Source organism: Oryx dammah, unplaced genomic scaffold (genome assembly GCF_014754425.2).
Source record: "Oryx dammah isolate SB20612 unplaced genomic scaffold, SCBI_Odam_1.1 HiC_scaffold_24, whole genome shotgun sequence".
In the NCBI taxonomy this organism is placed as follows: Eukaryota; Metazoa; Chordata; class Mammalia; order Artiodactyla; family Bovidae; genus Oryx; species Oryx dammah.
The window spans coordinates 70,702,098-70,717,882 of record NW_024070208.1 but is presented as its reverse complement, the minus strand read 5'-3'; the positions used below and the strand labels follow the sequence as shown (position 1 = coordinate 70,717,882).

The 15,785-nt window shown below is 40.4% G+C and overlaps 1 protein-coding gene across 1 annotated transcript in view; it reads left to right on the top strand.

The window, feature by feature from the left end:
- LOC120883241 (multidrug resistance-associated protein 4-like) overlaps positions 1-15,785 on the top strand; it is a 181,019-nt gene that overhangs the window by 143,801 nt on the left and 21,433 nt on the right. Inside the window, exon 25 of the mRNA XM_040267270.1 lies at positions 2,988-3,077. Coding sequence (XP_040123204.1) covers positions 2,988-3,077 — 90 coding nt within the window. The remainder of the gene's footprint in view (positions 1-2,987; positions 3,078-15,785) is intronic.

Sequence of the window (15,785 nt, the reverse complement as noted above, 5' to 3'; positions counted from 1 at the left end):
CCGGAGTTCACCCAAACTCATGTCCATCGAGTCAGTGAAGCCATCCAGCCGTCTCATCCTCTGTCGTCCCCTTCTCCTCCTGCCCCCAATCCCTCCTAGCATCAGAGTCTTTTGCAATGAGTCAACTCTTTGCATGAGGTGGCCAAAGTACTGGAGTTTCAGCTTTAGCATCATTCCTTCCAAAGAAATCCCAGGGCTGATCTCCTTCAGAATGGACTGGTTGGATCTTCTTGCAGCCCAAGGGACTCTCAAGAGTCTTCTCCAACACCACAGTTCAAAAGCATCAATTCTTCGGCGCTCAGCTTTCTTCACAGTCCAACTCTCACATCCATACATGACTACTGGAAAAACCATAGCCTTGACTTGATGGACATTTGTTGACAATGTAATGTCTCTGCTTTTGAGTATGTGATCTAGGTTGGTCATAACTTTCCTTCCAAGGAGTAAGTGTCTTTTAATTTCACGGCTGCAATTACCATCTGCAGTGATTTTGGAGCCCCAAAAAATAAAGTCTGACACTGTTTCCACTGTTTCCCCATCTATTTCCCATGAAGTGATGGGATCAGATGCCATGATCTTCGTTTTCTGAATGTTGAGCTTTAAGCCAACTTTTTCACTCTCCGCTTTCACTTTCATCAAGAGGCTTTTTAGTTCCTCTTCACTTTCTGCCATAAGGGTGGTGTCATCTGCATATCTGAGGTTATTGATATTTCTCCTGGCAATCTTGATTCCAGCTTGTGTTTCTTCCAGTCCAGCATTTCTCATGATGCACTCTGCATATAAGTTAAATAAGCAGGGTGACAATATACAGCCTTGACGTACTCCTTTTCCTATTTGGAACCAGTCTGTTGTTCCATGTCCAGTTCTAACTGTTGCTTCCTGACCTACATATAGGTTTCTCAAGAGGCAGGTCAGGTGGTCTGGTATTCCCATCTCTTTCAGAATTTTCCACAGTTTATTGTGAGGAGCCTTAGGTCCCAGTAATTGACATTCTCCTTGCATGTGTGGAGATGTTTCATTTACGCATGTGGAAAGATTCCAGATCCTGGGAAGAGTGTTTTACCAGCAGAGAAAGTAGTCTGATCTTTATTCTTCAGTGGCAATGTGAAACTATTTAATATTTCTGCTTTGAGGCACAATTCTGAATGGTTGTGGCTGTGAGCTGTGAACGTCGTCAGTATTCTTGGTCTCCAGAGGACAGAATTTCAATCCAGGACCTAAGATGACTGCTTTTGACCACTCAGAGCTTTTATGTAGCAAAGTTTTATTAATGTAACAGGGATAGAAAAAGCTTCCAGCAAAAGTTACTAGAAGGGCCTAGGAGAGTATCCTCTTGCTAGTCTTTCAGTTCAGTTCAATTCAGTCGCTCAGTCGTGTCTGACTCTTTGTGACCCCATGAATCGCAGCACACCAGGCCTCCCTGTCCATCACCAACTCCCGGAGTTCATTCAGACTCATGTCCATTGAGTCAGTGATGCCATCCAGCCATCTCATCCTCTGTCATCCACTTCTCCTCCTGCTTCCAATCGTTCCCAGCATGAGTCTTTTCCAATGAGTCAACTCTTCACATGAAGTGGCCAAAGTACTGGAGTTTCAGCTTCAGCATTATTCCGTCCAAGGAAATCCCAGGGCTGATCTCCTTTGGAATGGACTGGTTGGATCTCCTTGCAGTCCAAGGGACTTCGAAGAGTCTTCTCCAACTCCACAGTTCAAAAGCATCAATTCTTCGGTGCTCAGCCTTCTTCACAGTCCAACTCTCACATCCATACATGACCACTGGAAAATCCATAGCCTTGACTTGATGGACCTTTGTTAGCAAAGTAATGTCTCTGCTTTTCAATATGCTCTCTAGGTTGGTCATAACTTTTCTTCCAAGTCTGTAGCAAGACATTATATATTGTTAGTGAGCTGCTAATCATAGATAAAAGAAACACCTCAAGGCTGGCTGAGAGAACTGTACCAGACTCCTCTCCCATAATATACATCCTGAGATAGCATCTGCAGGAGGGGGAGCTGTCTCCCACCAAGTGTCTCTGGGTGACATAAATTGTATCCATAAAGCAGCTGACATTAGTTTTTAAAGAAAAGCTGTTTTCTAAGAAAGATACATTGTTTCATTAACATAGCTTAAGACAGGATATTCCCTTCAGCAAAATATACTGTTTTGCTGAGCAGTTAGCAGCTGGAGGGTTGAAAAAGTTAGTTTCAGATAGTCCCCATAGCAACACAGGATTTGAGAAACCTGCTATTGAAAGGAATGTGCCTTTTTGCCTTCTCTCCATCTTTGGAGACCCTGGCCTCCCGACCTGCCTGCCTATTAACCTTTTCAAACCTCAACTAATCATGCTCTTGGTATTTCCTAGTATAACACCAGAACTGACAATTTATCTAGTGCTATCGGTATAAAATTCCTCAATAATTATATCCTCATTTATTTTTTTATTAAGCAGGTATTACCAGTTTGGAATTGAAAAAAGTAAAATCTTCCTTTCTGTTCTTCAGGTTTTTCTTAAGGTGACACACCTCAGCACTTTCTTTTTCTTTTCTTTAATTTATTTTAATTGGAGGTTAATTACTTTACAATATTGTATTTGTTTTGCCATATATCAACATCAATCCACCACAGGCATACATGTGTTCCCCATCCTGAACCCTCCCTCCCTCCTCCCTCCCCGTACCATCCCTTTGGGTCGTCCCAGTGCACCAGCCCCAAGCATCCAGTATCATGCATCGAACCTGGACTGGCGATTTGTTTCGATGTTCATCGCAGCACTTTCTTTGTTAGTATTCAATGGTCCAGAGGATATTTTGCAGCACAGTTTATACAACTGAAAACTATTTTAGAGATACTCTTTTTGTAAACAGGCATTAACAACCTTATTATTAATGATTACAGTGAATTTTGATTTTGTTCATTTTAATTCTGTTAGTACTGGAATAAAATGGATAAAGTTGACTAATAACATTTACTATTTTGGGTTATTTAGGAACCTGTTTTATTCATGGGAACAATGAGGAAAAATCTGGATCCTTTTAATGAACATACAGATAAGGAACTGTGGAATGTCTTAGAAGAGGTAATTTATTAAATGTTGTTAGTTTGTTAGCATCAGTATATGTGTGTGTACATTTATAGCACTGCAGGAAATTAAAGGGGAGCTTATCCATGTAACTGACTTTGTTTATCTCCTAGCAAAACATTGATGACCTGTGTATTGATGATGATGAAAACCAAGAATATAATGCCTCATATTTCCACTGTAGCTTTTCCCCTAGAATCCAAAGCAACTAGACACATTACCTTGTCTTTGTGTTGTGTTGTGTTCAGTTCCCCAGCCGTGTTTGACTCTTTGGGGCTTCATGGACTGCAGCATGCTAGGCCTCCCTGTCCTTCACTATCTTCCAAAGTTTGCCCAAGTTCATGTCCATTGCATCAGTGGTGCCATCCAGCCATCTCATCCTCTGATGCCCTCTTTTGCTCTCAGTCTTTCCCAGCATGAGAGACTTTTCCAATGAATTGGTTGTTCATATCAGGTGACCAAAATACTGGAGCTTCATTTTCAGCATCAGTCCTTCCAAAGAGTATTAAAGGTTGATTTCCCTTAAGATTGACTGGTTTGATCTCCTTGCTATTGAAAGAGTCTTATCTAATACCACAGTTCAAAGGCATCAATTCTCTGGTGCATTACCTTCTTTACAGTGCAGCTCTCACAACCATATGTGACCCCTGGGAAGACCATAGCTTAGGCTATAGCAGAGTACTAAGTTAGATTTCTAAATTATGGGTTCAAATTCTATTAATGACCTAGTGAATTAATTACCCTAATTACCCTGTAATATTCATTTAATTCCTCTGGTACTAGGGAACATCTACTAAGTGAGTCAGGAAGCAACATATAGAACTGGACATGGAACAACAGACTGGTTCCAAATAGGAAAAGGAGTACGTCAAGGCTGAATATTGTCACCCTGCTTATTTAACTTATATGCAGAGTACCTCATGAGGAACGCTGGGCTGGAAGAAGCACAAGCTGGAATCAAGATTGCCAGGAGAAATATCAATAACCTCAGATATGCAGATGACACCACCCTTATGGTAGAAAGTGAAGAGGAACTAAAAAGCCTCTTGATGAAAGTGAAAGAGGAGACTGAAAAAGTTGGCTTAAAGCTCAACATTCAGAAAACTAAGATCATGATATCTTGTCCCATCACTTCATGGGAAATGGATGGGGAAACAGTGGAAACAGTGTCAGACTTTATTTTGGGGGGCTCCAAAATCACTGCAGATGGTGACTGCAGCCATGAAATTAAAAGACACTTACTCCTTGGAAGAAAAGTTATGACCAACCTAGATAGCATATTCAAAAGCAGAGACATTACTTTGCCAACAAAGGTCCATCAAGTCAAGGCTATGGTTTTTCCAGTAGTCATGTATGGATGTGAGAGTTGGACTGTGAAGAAAGCTGAGTGCCGAAGAATTGATGCTTTTGAACTATGATGTTGGAGAAGACTCTTGAAAGTCCCTTGGACTGCAAGAAGCTCCAACGGGTCCATCCTAAAGGAGATCAGTCCTGGGTGTTTATTTTAAGTAGCGATGCTGAAGCTGAAACTCCAGTACTTTGGCCACCTCATGTGAAGTGTTAACTCACTGGAAAAGACTCTGATGCTGGGAGGGATTGGGGGTAGGAGGAGAAGGGAACGGTAGAGATGAGATGGCTGAATGGCATCACCGACTCGAAGGACATGAGTTTGGGTAGGCTCTGGGAGTTGGTGATGGACAGGGAGGCCTGACATGCTGTGATTCATGGGGTCTCAAAGAGTCAGACACAACTGAGTGACTAAACTAAACTGAACTAAGTGAGGACATTAATAGCTTTTATTATTAACTGAAAGATAAATGAGATCATACTACTAAAATAGTATGATGTTTCATAGGTGTTTATAAGGGTAAATTATATAGTTGGAATGTGATAATAATTATATATTGACTTCTGTTTTAATGCTGCAGAGTAAATGCAAGTAATGGAATTCTTGAGCTTTTGCAAAGTTTTTATAGTTTTAAGTTCATCTCTAGAAGATGTTCTATTTGTGTAGTGTTTACCTTTGGACTACTTCTTTGAATCGCCTCACCATTTCATGAAATGGATTTTGAGTGTTAAGTTGTTGTTGGTTGGTGTATTTTAATATAAACTGTGTATTTGCCCCAGTTTTGTAAATCGATTCTAAGCTACTTATGGCCGAAAATGTATCTCAACCTCTAGACAGATTTTAAACCCTCATAGAACTTAGCTCAGTCTTCTGCTTTTAATAAGTAAGTAATTAATAAATATTTAATGTTTGATAGATCTCTTCATTTCAGAGAAGCATGGCTCATTTTGCTCAAAAAAAACCTGATTTTTGTTTTTGTTTTTTTCCCCCCACAAATCCCAGTGACACAGTGTTGCTCTTCTGAATGGGTGTTTATAGTCATTTAAGTTCAGTTCAGTTCAGTCGCTCAGTCATGTCCGACTCTTTGTGACCCCATGAATCATGCACGCCAGGCCTCACTGTCCATCAACAACTTTCGGAGTTCACTCAAACATGTCCATCGAGTCAGTGATGCCATCCAGCCACCTCATCCTCTGTCATCCACTTCGCCTCCTGCCCACAATCCCTCCCAGCATCAGGGTCTTTTCCAGTGAATCAAGTCTTTGCATGAGGTGGCCAAAGTATTGGAGTTTCAGCTTCAGCATCAGTCCTTCCAATGAACACCCAGGACTGATCTCCTTTAGGATGGACCCGTTGGATCTCCTTGCAGTCAAAGGGACTCTCAAGAGTTCTCCAACACCACAGTTCAAAAGCATCAATTCTTCGGCGCTCAGCCTTCTTCACAGTCCAACTCTCACATCCATACATGACCACTGGAAAAACCATAGCCTTGACTAGATGGACCTTTGTTGGCAAAGTAATATCTCTGCTTTTCAATATGCTATCTAGATTGGTCATAACTTTCCTTTCAAGGAGTAAGCATCTTTTAATTTCATGGCTGCAGTCACCATCTGCAGTGATTTTGAAGCCCCCAAAAATAAAGTCTGACACTGTTTCCACTGTTTCCCCATCTATTTCCCATGAAGTGATGGGACCAGATGCCATGATCTTCGTTTTCTGAATATTGAGCTTTAAGCCAACTTTTTCAGTCTTCTCTTTCACTTTCATCAAGAGGCTTTTTAGTTCCTCTTCACTTTCTGCCATAAGGGTGGTATCATCTGCATATCTGAGGTTATTGATATTTCTCCCAGGGCTTTCCTGGTGGGTCAGAGGTTAAAGTGTCTGCCTCCAATGCGGGAGACCTGGGTTTGATCCCTGGGTCAGGAAGATCCCCTGGAGAAGGAAATGGCAACCCACTTCGTATTCTTGCCTAGAGAATCCCATGGATGGAGGAGCCTGGTAGGCTACAGTCCACAGGGCCGCAAAGAGTCGGACATGACTGAGCGACTTCACCTCTTCACCTCAATCTTGATTCCAGCTTGTGTTTCTTCCAGTCCAGCGTTCCTCATGATGTACTCTGCATAGAAGTTAAATAAGCAGGATGACAATATACAGCCTTGATGTACTCTTTTTCCTATTTGGAACCAGTCTGTTGTTCCATGTCCAGTTCTAACTGTTGCTTTCTGACCTGCATACAGATTTCTCATGAGGCAGGTCAGGTGGTCTGCTATTCCCATCTCTCTCAGAATTTTCCAGTTTATTGTTATCCACACAATCAAAGGCTTTGGCATAGTCAATAAAGCAGAAGTAGATGTTTTTCTGGAACTTTCATGCTTTTTTGATGATCCAGCAAATGTTGGCAGTTTGATCTCTTGTTCCTCTGCCTTTTCTAAAAACACCTTGAACATGTGTAATTTCATGGTTCATGTATTGCTGAAGCCTGTCTTGGAGAATTTTGAGCATTACGTAACCAGAGTGTGAGATGAGTACAATTGTGTGGTAGTTTGAGCATTCTTTGGCATTGCCTTTCTTTGAGATTGGAATGAAAACTGACCTTTTCCAGTCTTGTGGCCACTGATGAGTTTTCCAAATTTGCTGGCATATTGAGTGCAGCACTTTCACAGCATCATCTTTCAGGATTTGAAATAACTCAACTGGAATTACATCACCTCCTCTAGCTTTGTTTGTAGTGATGCTTTCTAAGGCCCACTTGACTTCACATTCCAGGATGTCTGGCTCTACGTGCATGATCACACCATCATGATTATCTTGGTTGGGAAGTTCTTTTTTGTACAGTTCTTCTGTGTATTCTTGCCATCACTTCTTAATATCTTCTGCTTCTGTTCAGTTCAATTGCTCAGTTGTGTCTGATTGTTTGCGATCCCATGAATCTCAGCACACCAGGCCTCCCTGTCCACCAGCAACTCACGGAGTTCACTCAGACTCACTACCATCGAGTCAGTGATGCCATCCAGCCATCTCATCCTCTGTTGTCCCCTTCTCCTCCCGCCTCCAATTCCTCCCAGCATCAGAGTCTTTTCCAATGAGTCAACTCTTTGCATGAGGTGGCCAAAGTACTGGAGTTTCAGCTTCAGCATTATTCCGTCCAAAGAAATCCCAGGGCTGATCTCCTTTGGAATGGACTGGTTGGATCTCCTTGCAGTCCAAGGGACCCTCAAGAGTCTTCTCCAACACCACAGTTCAAAAACATCAATTCTTCGGCACTCAGCTTTCTTCACAGTCCAACTCTCACATCCATACATGACCACTGGAAAAACCATAGCCTTGACTAGATGGACCTTTGTTTGCAAAGTAATGTCTCTACTTTTCAATATTTTATCTAGGTTGGTCATAACTTTTCTTCCAAGGAGTAAGTGTCTTTCAGTTTCATCGTTGCAGTCACCATCTGCAGTGATTTTGGAGCCTAAAACAATAAAATCTGACACTGTTTCCACTGTTTCCCCATCTATTTCACGTGAAGTGATGGGTCCAGTTGCCATGAGATTTATTTTCTGAATGTTGAGCTTTAAGCCAAGTTTTTCACTCTCCACTTTCACTTTCATCAAGAGACTTTTGAGTTCCTCTTCACTTTCTGCCATAAGGGTGGTGTCATCTGCATATCTGAGGTTATTGATTTTCTCTCGGCAATCTTGATTCCAGCTTGTGTTTCTTACAGCCCAGCGTTTCTCATGATGTACTCTGCATAGAAATTAAATACGCAGGGTGACAATATACAGCCTTGACATACTCCTTTTCCTATTTGGAACCAGTCTATTGTTAAATGTCCAGTTCTAACTGTTGCTTCTTGACCTGCATATAGGTTTCTCAAGAGGCTAGCATGTGAGATGAGTGCAATTGTGCAGTAGTTTGAGCATTCTTTGGCATTGCTTTTCTTTGGGATTGGAATGAAAACTGACCTTTCCAGTCCTGTGTCCACTGCTGAGTTTTCCAAATCTGCTGGCATTTGAGTGCAGCATTTTCACAGCATCATCTTTCAGGATTTGAAATAGCTCAACTGGAATTCCATCACCGTCTCTAGCATTGTTCATAGTGATGGTTTCCAAGGCCCATTTGACTTCACATTCCAGGATGTCTGGCTCTAGGTGAGTGATCACACCGTCATGGTTATCTTGGTTGTGAAGATCTTTTTTGTATGGTTCTTCTGTGTATTCTTGCCACCCCTTCTTAATATCTTCTGCCTCTGTTAGGTCCATACCATTTCTGTCCTTTATTGAGCCCATCTTTGCATGAAATGTTCCCTTGGTATCTCTAATTTTCTTGAAGAGATCTCTGGTCTTTCCCATTCTGTCATTTTACTCTATTTCTTTGCACTGATCATTGAGGAAGGCTTTCTTACCTCTTCTTGCTATTCTTTGGAACTCTGCATTCAGATGCTTATATCTTTCCTTTTCTCCTTTGCTTTTTGCTTCTCTTCTTTTCACAGCTATTTGTAAGGCCTCCTCAGACAGCCATTTTTCTTTTTTGCATTTCTTTCCCATGGGGATGGTCTTGATCCCTGTCTCTTGTACAATGTCACGAACCTCATTCCATAGTTCATGAGGCACTCTGTCTATCAGATCTAGTCTCTTAAATCTATTTCTCACTTCCACTATATGATCATAAGGAATTTGATTTAGGTTATAGGTGAATGGTCTAGTGGTTTTTCCTACTTTCTTCAATTTAAGTTTGAATTTGGCAATAAGGAGTTCATGATTTGAGCCACAGTCAGCTCCCAGTCTTGTTTTTGTTGACTCTTTAGAGCTTCTCCATCTTTGGCTCCAAAGAATATAATCAATCTGACTTTGGTGTTGACCATCTGGTGATGTCCATGTGTAGAGTCTTCTCCTGTGTTGTTGGAAGAGGGTGTTTGCTATGACCAGTGCATTCTCTTGGTAAAACTCTATTAGCCTTTGCCCTGCTTCATTCTGTTCTCCAAGGCCAAATTTGCCTGTTACTCCAGGAGTTTCTTGACTTCCTACTTTTACATTCCAGTCCCCTATAATGAAAAGGACATCTTTTTGGGGTGTTGGTTCTAAAAGGCCTTGGAGGTCTTCATAGAACCATTCAACTTCAGCTTCTTCAGTGTTGCTGCTTGGTGCATAGGCTTGGATTACCGTGATATTGAATGGTTTACCTTGGAAACAAACAGAGATCATTCGGTCGTTTTTGAGACTGCATCCTAGTACTGCATTTTGGACTCTTGTTGACTATGATGGCTACTCCATTTCTTCTAAGGGATTCCTGCCCATAGTAGTAGATATAATTAATGGTCATCTGAGTTAAATTCACCCATTCCAGTCTATTTTAGTTTGCTGATTCCTAGAATGTCAACATTTACTCTTGCCATCTCCTGTTAGACCACTTTCAATTTGCCTCAATTCATGGACCTGACATTCCAGGTTCCTATGGAATATTGCTCTTTACAGCATCAGACCTTGATTCTATCACCAGTCATATCCACAGCTGGATATTGTTTTTTCTTTGGCTCCATCCTTCATTCTTTCTGGAGTTATTTCTCCACTGATCTCCAGTAGCATTTTGGGCAGGTGGGGACCTGGGGAGGTCCCTTTTCCGTATCCTATCATTTTGCCATTTCATGCTGTTCATGGGGTTCTCAAGGCAAGAATACTGAGGCGGTTTGCCATTCCCCTCTCCAGCGGACCACATTCTGTCAGACCTCTCCATCATGACCCGTCTGTCTTGGATGGCCCCACACAGCATGGCTTAGTTTCATTGAGTTAGACAAGGCTGTGGTCCATGTGGTCAGATTGGCTAGTTTTCTGTGAGTATGGTTTCAGTGTGTCTGCCCTCTGACGCCCTCTTGCAACACCTACGGTCTTACTTGAGTTTTTCTTACCTTTGACGTGGGATACCTCTTCACGGCTGCTCCAGCAAAGTACAGCTGCTGTTCCTTACCTTGGACGAGGGGTATCTCCTCACGGCCACCCCTCCTGGTCTTGAGTGGGAGTAGCTCCTCTAGGCTCTCCTTGCCTGCACAGCTGCCACTCCTTGGACGTAGGGTTGCTACTCTCGGCCACCTCCCCTGACCTCGGACGTGGGGTAGCTCCTCTCGGCTGCACTTCTGTGTGGTCCGTTGCAGCTGGCATGCTTCTGCACAGTCCGTCACAGCTGTTAGTGTCACCCTTTCAGGGGTAGCTCTCAAATCTGTAATACACAGATGAATTTGACTGTGAGCAAGTCAACGCTGTATATTGTCACCCTGCTATTTAACTTATATGCAGAGTATATCATGAGAAATGCTGGACTGGAAGAAGCACAAGCTGGAATCAAAATTGCCGGGAGAAATATCAATAACCTCAGATATGCACATGACACCACCCTTATGGCAGAAAGTGAAGAGGAACTAAAAAGCCTCTTGATGAAAGTGGAAGAGGAGAGTGAAAAAGTTGGCTTAAAGCTCAACATTCAGAAAACGAAGATCATGGCATCTGGTCCCATCACTTCATGGGAAGTAGATGGGGAAACAGTGGAAACAGTGTCAGACTTTATTTTGGGGGGCTCCAAAATCACTGCCGATGGTGACTGCAGCCATGAAATTAAAAGACGCTTACTCTATGGAAGAAAGTTTATGACCAACCTGGATAGCATATTCAAAAGCAGAGACATTACTTTGCTGACTAAGGTCCGTCTAGTCAAGGCTATGGTTTTTCCAGTGGTCATGTATGGATGTGAGAGTTGGACTGTGAAGAAGGCTGAGCACCAAAGAATTGAAGCTTTTGAACTGTGGTGTTGGAGAAGACTCTTGAGAGTCCCTTGGACTGCAAGGAGCTCCAACCAGTCCATTCTGAAGGAGATCAGCCCTGGGATTTCTTTTGAAGGAATGATGCTAAAGCTGAAACTCCAGTACTTTGGCCACCTCATGTGAAGAGTTGACTCATTGGAAAAGACTTTGATGCTGGGAGGAATTGGGGGCAGGAGGAGAAGGGGATGACAGAGGATGAGATGGCTGGATGGTATCACTGACTTGATGGACGTGAATCTGAGTGAACTTCATGAGTTGCTGGTGGACAGGGAGGCCTGGTGTGTTGCGATTCATGGGGTCGCCAGGAGTCGGACACGACTGAGTGACTGAACTGAATTGAACTGAACTGAAACCAACTTGAAGGCCTGACAATCTCCTGCCAAGATTTCTTGTTTCTGAAGGATATCAGCACTGAGTCTTTACACACTCACCCTGCTTTCTGGCAACTGTGAGGATTTTATGCTCTTAAATCAGGTTGATTGCTTCACCTTCTACTTGAGAAGCAGTGAACCTCTGATTTCATTTAAGTCAGTGAGTCTTTCTACAGTGAAATTCTAGAAGAGAAGAGGTAGGAAGGGCAGTTAACCATCAAGTGTAAAGAAAGATGGGAAGATCCATTTCTACTGGACTCAGAACAAAGAGTTAATAATGATGAGATTAGTACACAACTTTTGGAAAAAACTAAAAGTATTGGTAACTTACTTTCCAATTTGTTTCTGGGCTTAAGATCTCTCTTCACAGATCCTCCAGTAGTACAATTACTATAGAATTTTAGAACACATTGTTCCATGGGCAGTGAAGAAACATTAATTGGGAGATAAATCCTTTTAAAAGCTATCTTAGAACTTGGTTCTAACTTATATTTAATTCATCTGTAGGAGCCAAAATAAAAATAAAATGTAGTAGCCTCTGAATTCTAATAATGATGAAGTGCTGAAAGTGGCAGACAATACTAAGATCTACCTTTATATAAAATTCATTTGGAAATTTCTGTAAGTAGAAATAAACATGAATTTATTTCACAAAGTGAAGTGTGTGGTTTCCATATGCCACTTCCAGAAGTGGTCCTGTTATTTTAGTGGTATCTCTTAGTGAGGAATCATACCATCATGTATTTCTCTAGGAATTGTTCCTTTATGACTTTATGTGTTATTCAGTGAAATTTTTGATATTCTAATTTTTAGAATATCTACTAAATCTTTCATTGATAAACATGCAAATGTAATAAAGAAATACTTCCTATATTAACAGAGTGATGAGATGATTTGTCAAAGAAATATCACTCAAGCAAAGAGGTCAATTTTGGGGTGGATTAACACCCCCCAGTTATTGGTTTATAAGTGATGCCTAACAAATGGAAAATGTGAACCCTAACTCAGAGTCTTCCTGAGATTAAGAGAGTACCACTATGTTTTCTTCTTTAAGAACTTCAGTTAAAAGTAAAAGAAGCTTTTAAATTTATTTTTAAATCCTCTTAGTTCTGTCTCTTCCTTCTCCCTTGACTGAGTTGGAAGGGAGACAGTTCAGAGACAGTTCAGAAGGGAGACAGGTTTATGAATGCTGCCCATCTCATCTTAGTTATTATTTTCAAGGTATCCTGAAAATAAATTTTTTCATGTAATGATAAATAGATTACTGTAAATTGAGGCAAATTCATCAGAAATGAATGCCAATTGGGACACCTAAAAAGCAAGGGCAGCTTTACCAATATAACATGAGTGGTACCTGAAGATGAAGCACTTTATTTCTCAAAGGTTAAGGAATCACGGTAAATAAAACTCTGGAAAAGAAAGGAATATATACATACACATATATATTTAAAATAGTGACTGATTCACGTTGATGTATCGCAGAGACCACCACAACATTATGAAACAATTATCCTCTAGTTAAAAAAAAAAAAAAACTCTTGAAAATAATCAGTGGTATGTTGCTTCTGTTGAAAAAAGAAAACAGCTTTGATCCTGGAATAGATAACTAAGGAGGGCATGCCTTATGAAACTGTAAAGAAATAACCCAGTTATGTTCGATGTTGATAGTGTCTCTGTTAGGACACAAGTGTGTCTCATCACTCAGGAAACCAAGATTCAGAAATCTGGGTGTCAGCAGCCTGTGCATCAGGAATCACATGATTAAATCCTGGCTATGGAGACAGCTCACACATACATTTTCTGGGACCTTATATTTAGGTGAACAGGCTCCTTCTTTACTTCATTTTCTGCTGGTCCTGCTCTAGTAAAACCTCTTCTCTGTTGACTGTATTTCAGTGTGTCTTCCAACCCACACCAGCCTTTCTTTTTGAAAAGTAGGAAGGTTCTACAAAATCTCACAATCTCCTCTGAGGGGCATTGGCACCTGGCTAGTAGATACAGTATATATAGTAGGTTACTCTGAAATCATGATAATAGAAATGGTTGTCTTATAAATTCAGATTATTACTTTCAGTTTTGCTGTAGCTTATTACTTTCCCAAGCTCAAAAACAATCTCAAGCATTTTATACTGAGATATATAGTTTTCAATAGTATTATTCTCTCTGTTTTCCTTAAATTATACCTTTTAAAATGCCTTCCACAGTTACATTATGATGTTATGGCATCTTGGAGCCAGTTAATTGTTAGAAGAATATATTTTTTACACTTCTTTTAGTAATAAAATAGTATTATATATAAATTATCTATATGGATTAATTTCTTAATTTATAGGAACAGATGTCACAAGATAAGATGCACTTATAGTTTCATTCATACATTCAACAAATATTTATTGAGAGACCTTTAGACAAGCATAGTTGCAGATTCTAGGATCATCACAGTCATCAAAATTGATAAAGTCTCTAACATTTAGCTTAAACTCTTGTGGAGAAGATGGAAAACCAGTCAATGCATGTGTAATAAATTCTCAGTGCTGATACATGTGAAGAAGAAAATAAAGCAGAACATGAAGAGAGGCCAGCTGACAGCATTATTAATAATGGGCCATATCTGTTGATTTCTTTGTATCAACCACTACAAACTCTACACATACTGACTCATTTTATACTCTGAAGATGTTAGCAAGTACATACCTTTATTATTTCATCTTCATGTTAGTCTCATTCTTACAGTCTCAGAAAGCAGTGTTAACTGGAAAACATTTTCACCTTACAAAAGCCTCAGTCCTTGTAGGCCAAAGTGGAAAACCTAAAGGAAAGTAAAAACCCAAAAAACAAACAAACAAAAACAGCTTAGTGATGAGATACCATCCAAATAGAGAGCAAGTGTGAGATTATTTCTTTAAAGTTAAGACATCAGTCTTATGAAAGACCAATTCGATGTACAAAGATTACTAATGTCAGCTCAGAAGGAAAAGTGATAAAAGCTTTGCTGCTGTCACACCTTTGATTAGTCGCATCACTGGGTGCAAATGTATGAACTTGTTTCATGGATAGAATACTAAGTCCTCTTCCTTGTAATGGAGGAAAGGGGGTGACTAAGCTGACATCTTCCATTTTATAATTTTCACTACAAGCACTTGCATCACAATCCAAATCTTACCCTTTAGATTCTGTAAATATCAATGCCATCCTTAATCCTAAATCAGAATTCCCTCTTTCTGAGCTTGAACTCCATCAGCAGCATAATTCAGGGTCATATTCATAGAAATACTCCAACCTTTAGGATACCATGAAAATGTTGCCCTTTCACCCCTAGTGTTTTGTTATTTGACACTGTAATTCTGGGTCCCTGCTCACTGGCCATCACTCATCAATCTGTTGGTCTCTTAATCTGAAGTATATTTACTTTTTGTTCTTTAACTTCAAGCATAGTATGGGTTTGGTTCTTATTCCATAATATTTCTCCAAAACAAATATTCATTAAAATGACTCCTACCAACCAGTACTTTCAGATTATCTCTGGCAGTTAAAAGTTTGTTTTATTTAATCTTATGATTGCAATTAAAAAATTTATTGAAGGATAATTGCTTTACAGAATTTTGTGGTTTTCTGTCATACATCAACAAGAATCAGCCATAGGTACTCATGTCCCCTCCCTTCAGAACCTGTCCCCATCTCCCTCCCCAACCCACCTTTCAGCGTATTACAGAACTCCTGTTTGAGTTCCCTGAGTCACAGAGGAAATTCCCATTGGCTATCTATTTTACATATGGTATTGTAAACTGTATGTTACTCTCTCCATACAACTCCCCTTCTCCTTCTTCCCCTACCACCATGTCCATAGGTCTGTTTTCTATGTCTGTTTCTCTGAAACTGGAGTCTATTACACAGAATGACTGCAATTTTTTTCAGAGTAGATTAATATAAACACCACCCATACCCATGTTCTGGGGGAAATAACATGTTATGTTGTGTTCTGTTTTTCCTGAGTTTTCTCACTGCAAAACATTTATGATAATGAAGAAAATCCAGTTGATCCAGTTGATATGGGATTAAATTTGGGAAGGAACCAAAGCCAAAGTAGGCTCCAGGTTTAATAATATTTGAGGTACAGTTTGCCATTGCTTGAATTTGTATTTTTTTTAAACCTTTAGCTCTTCCAAAATGGTAAAGTACTGATA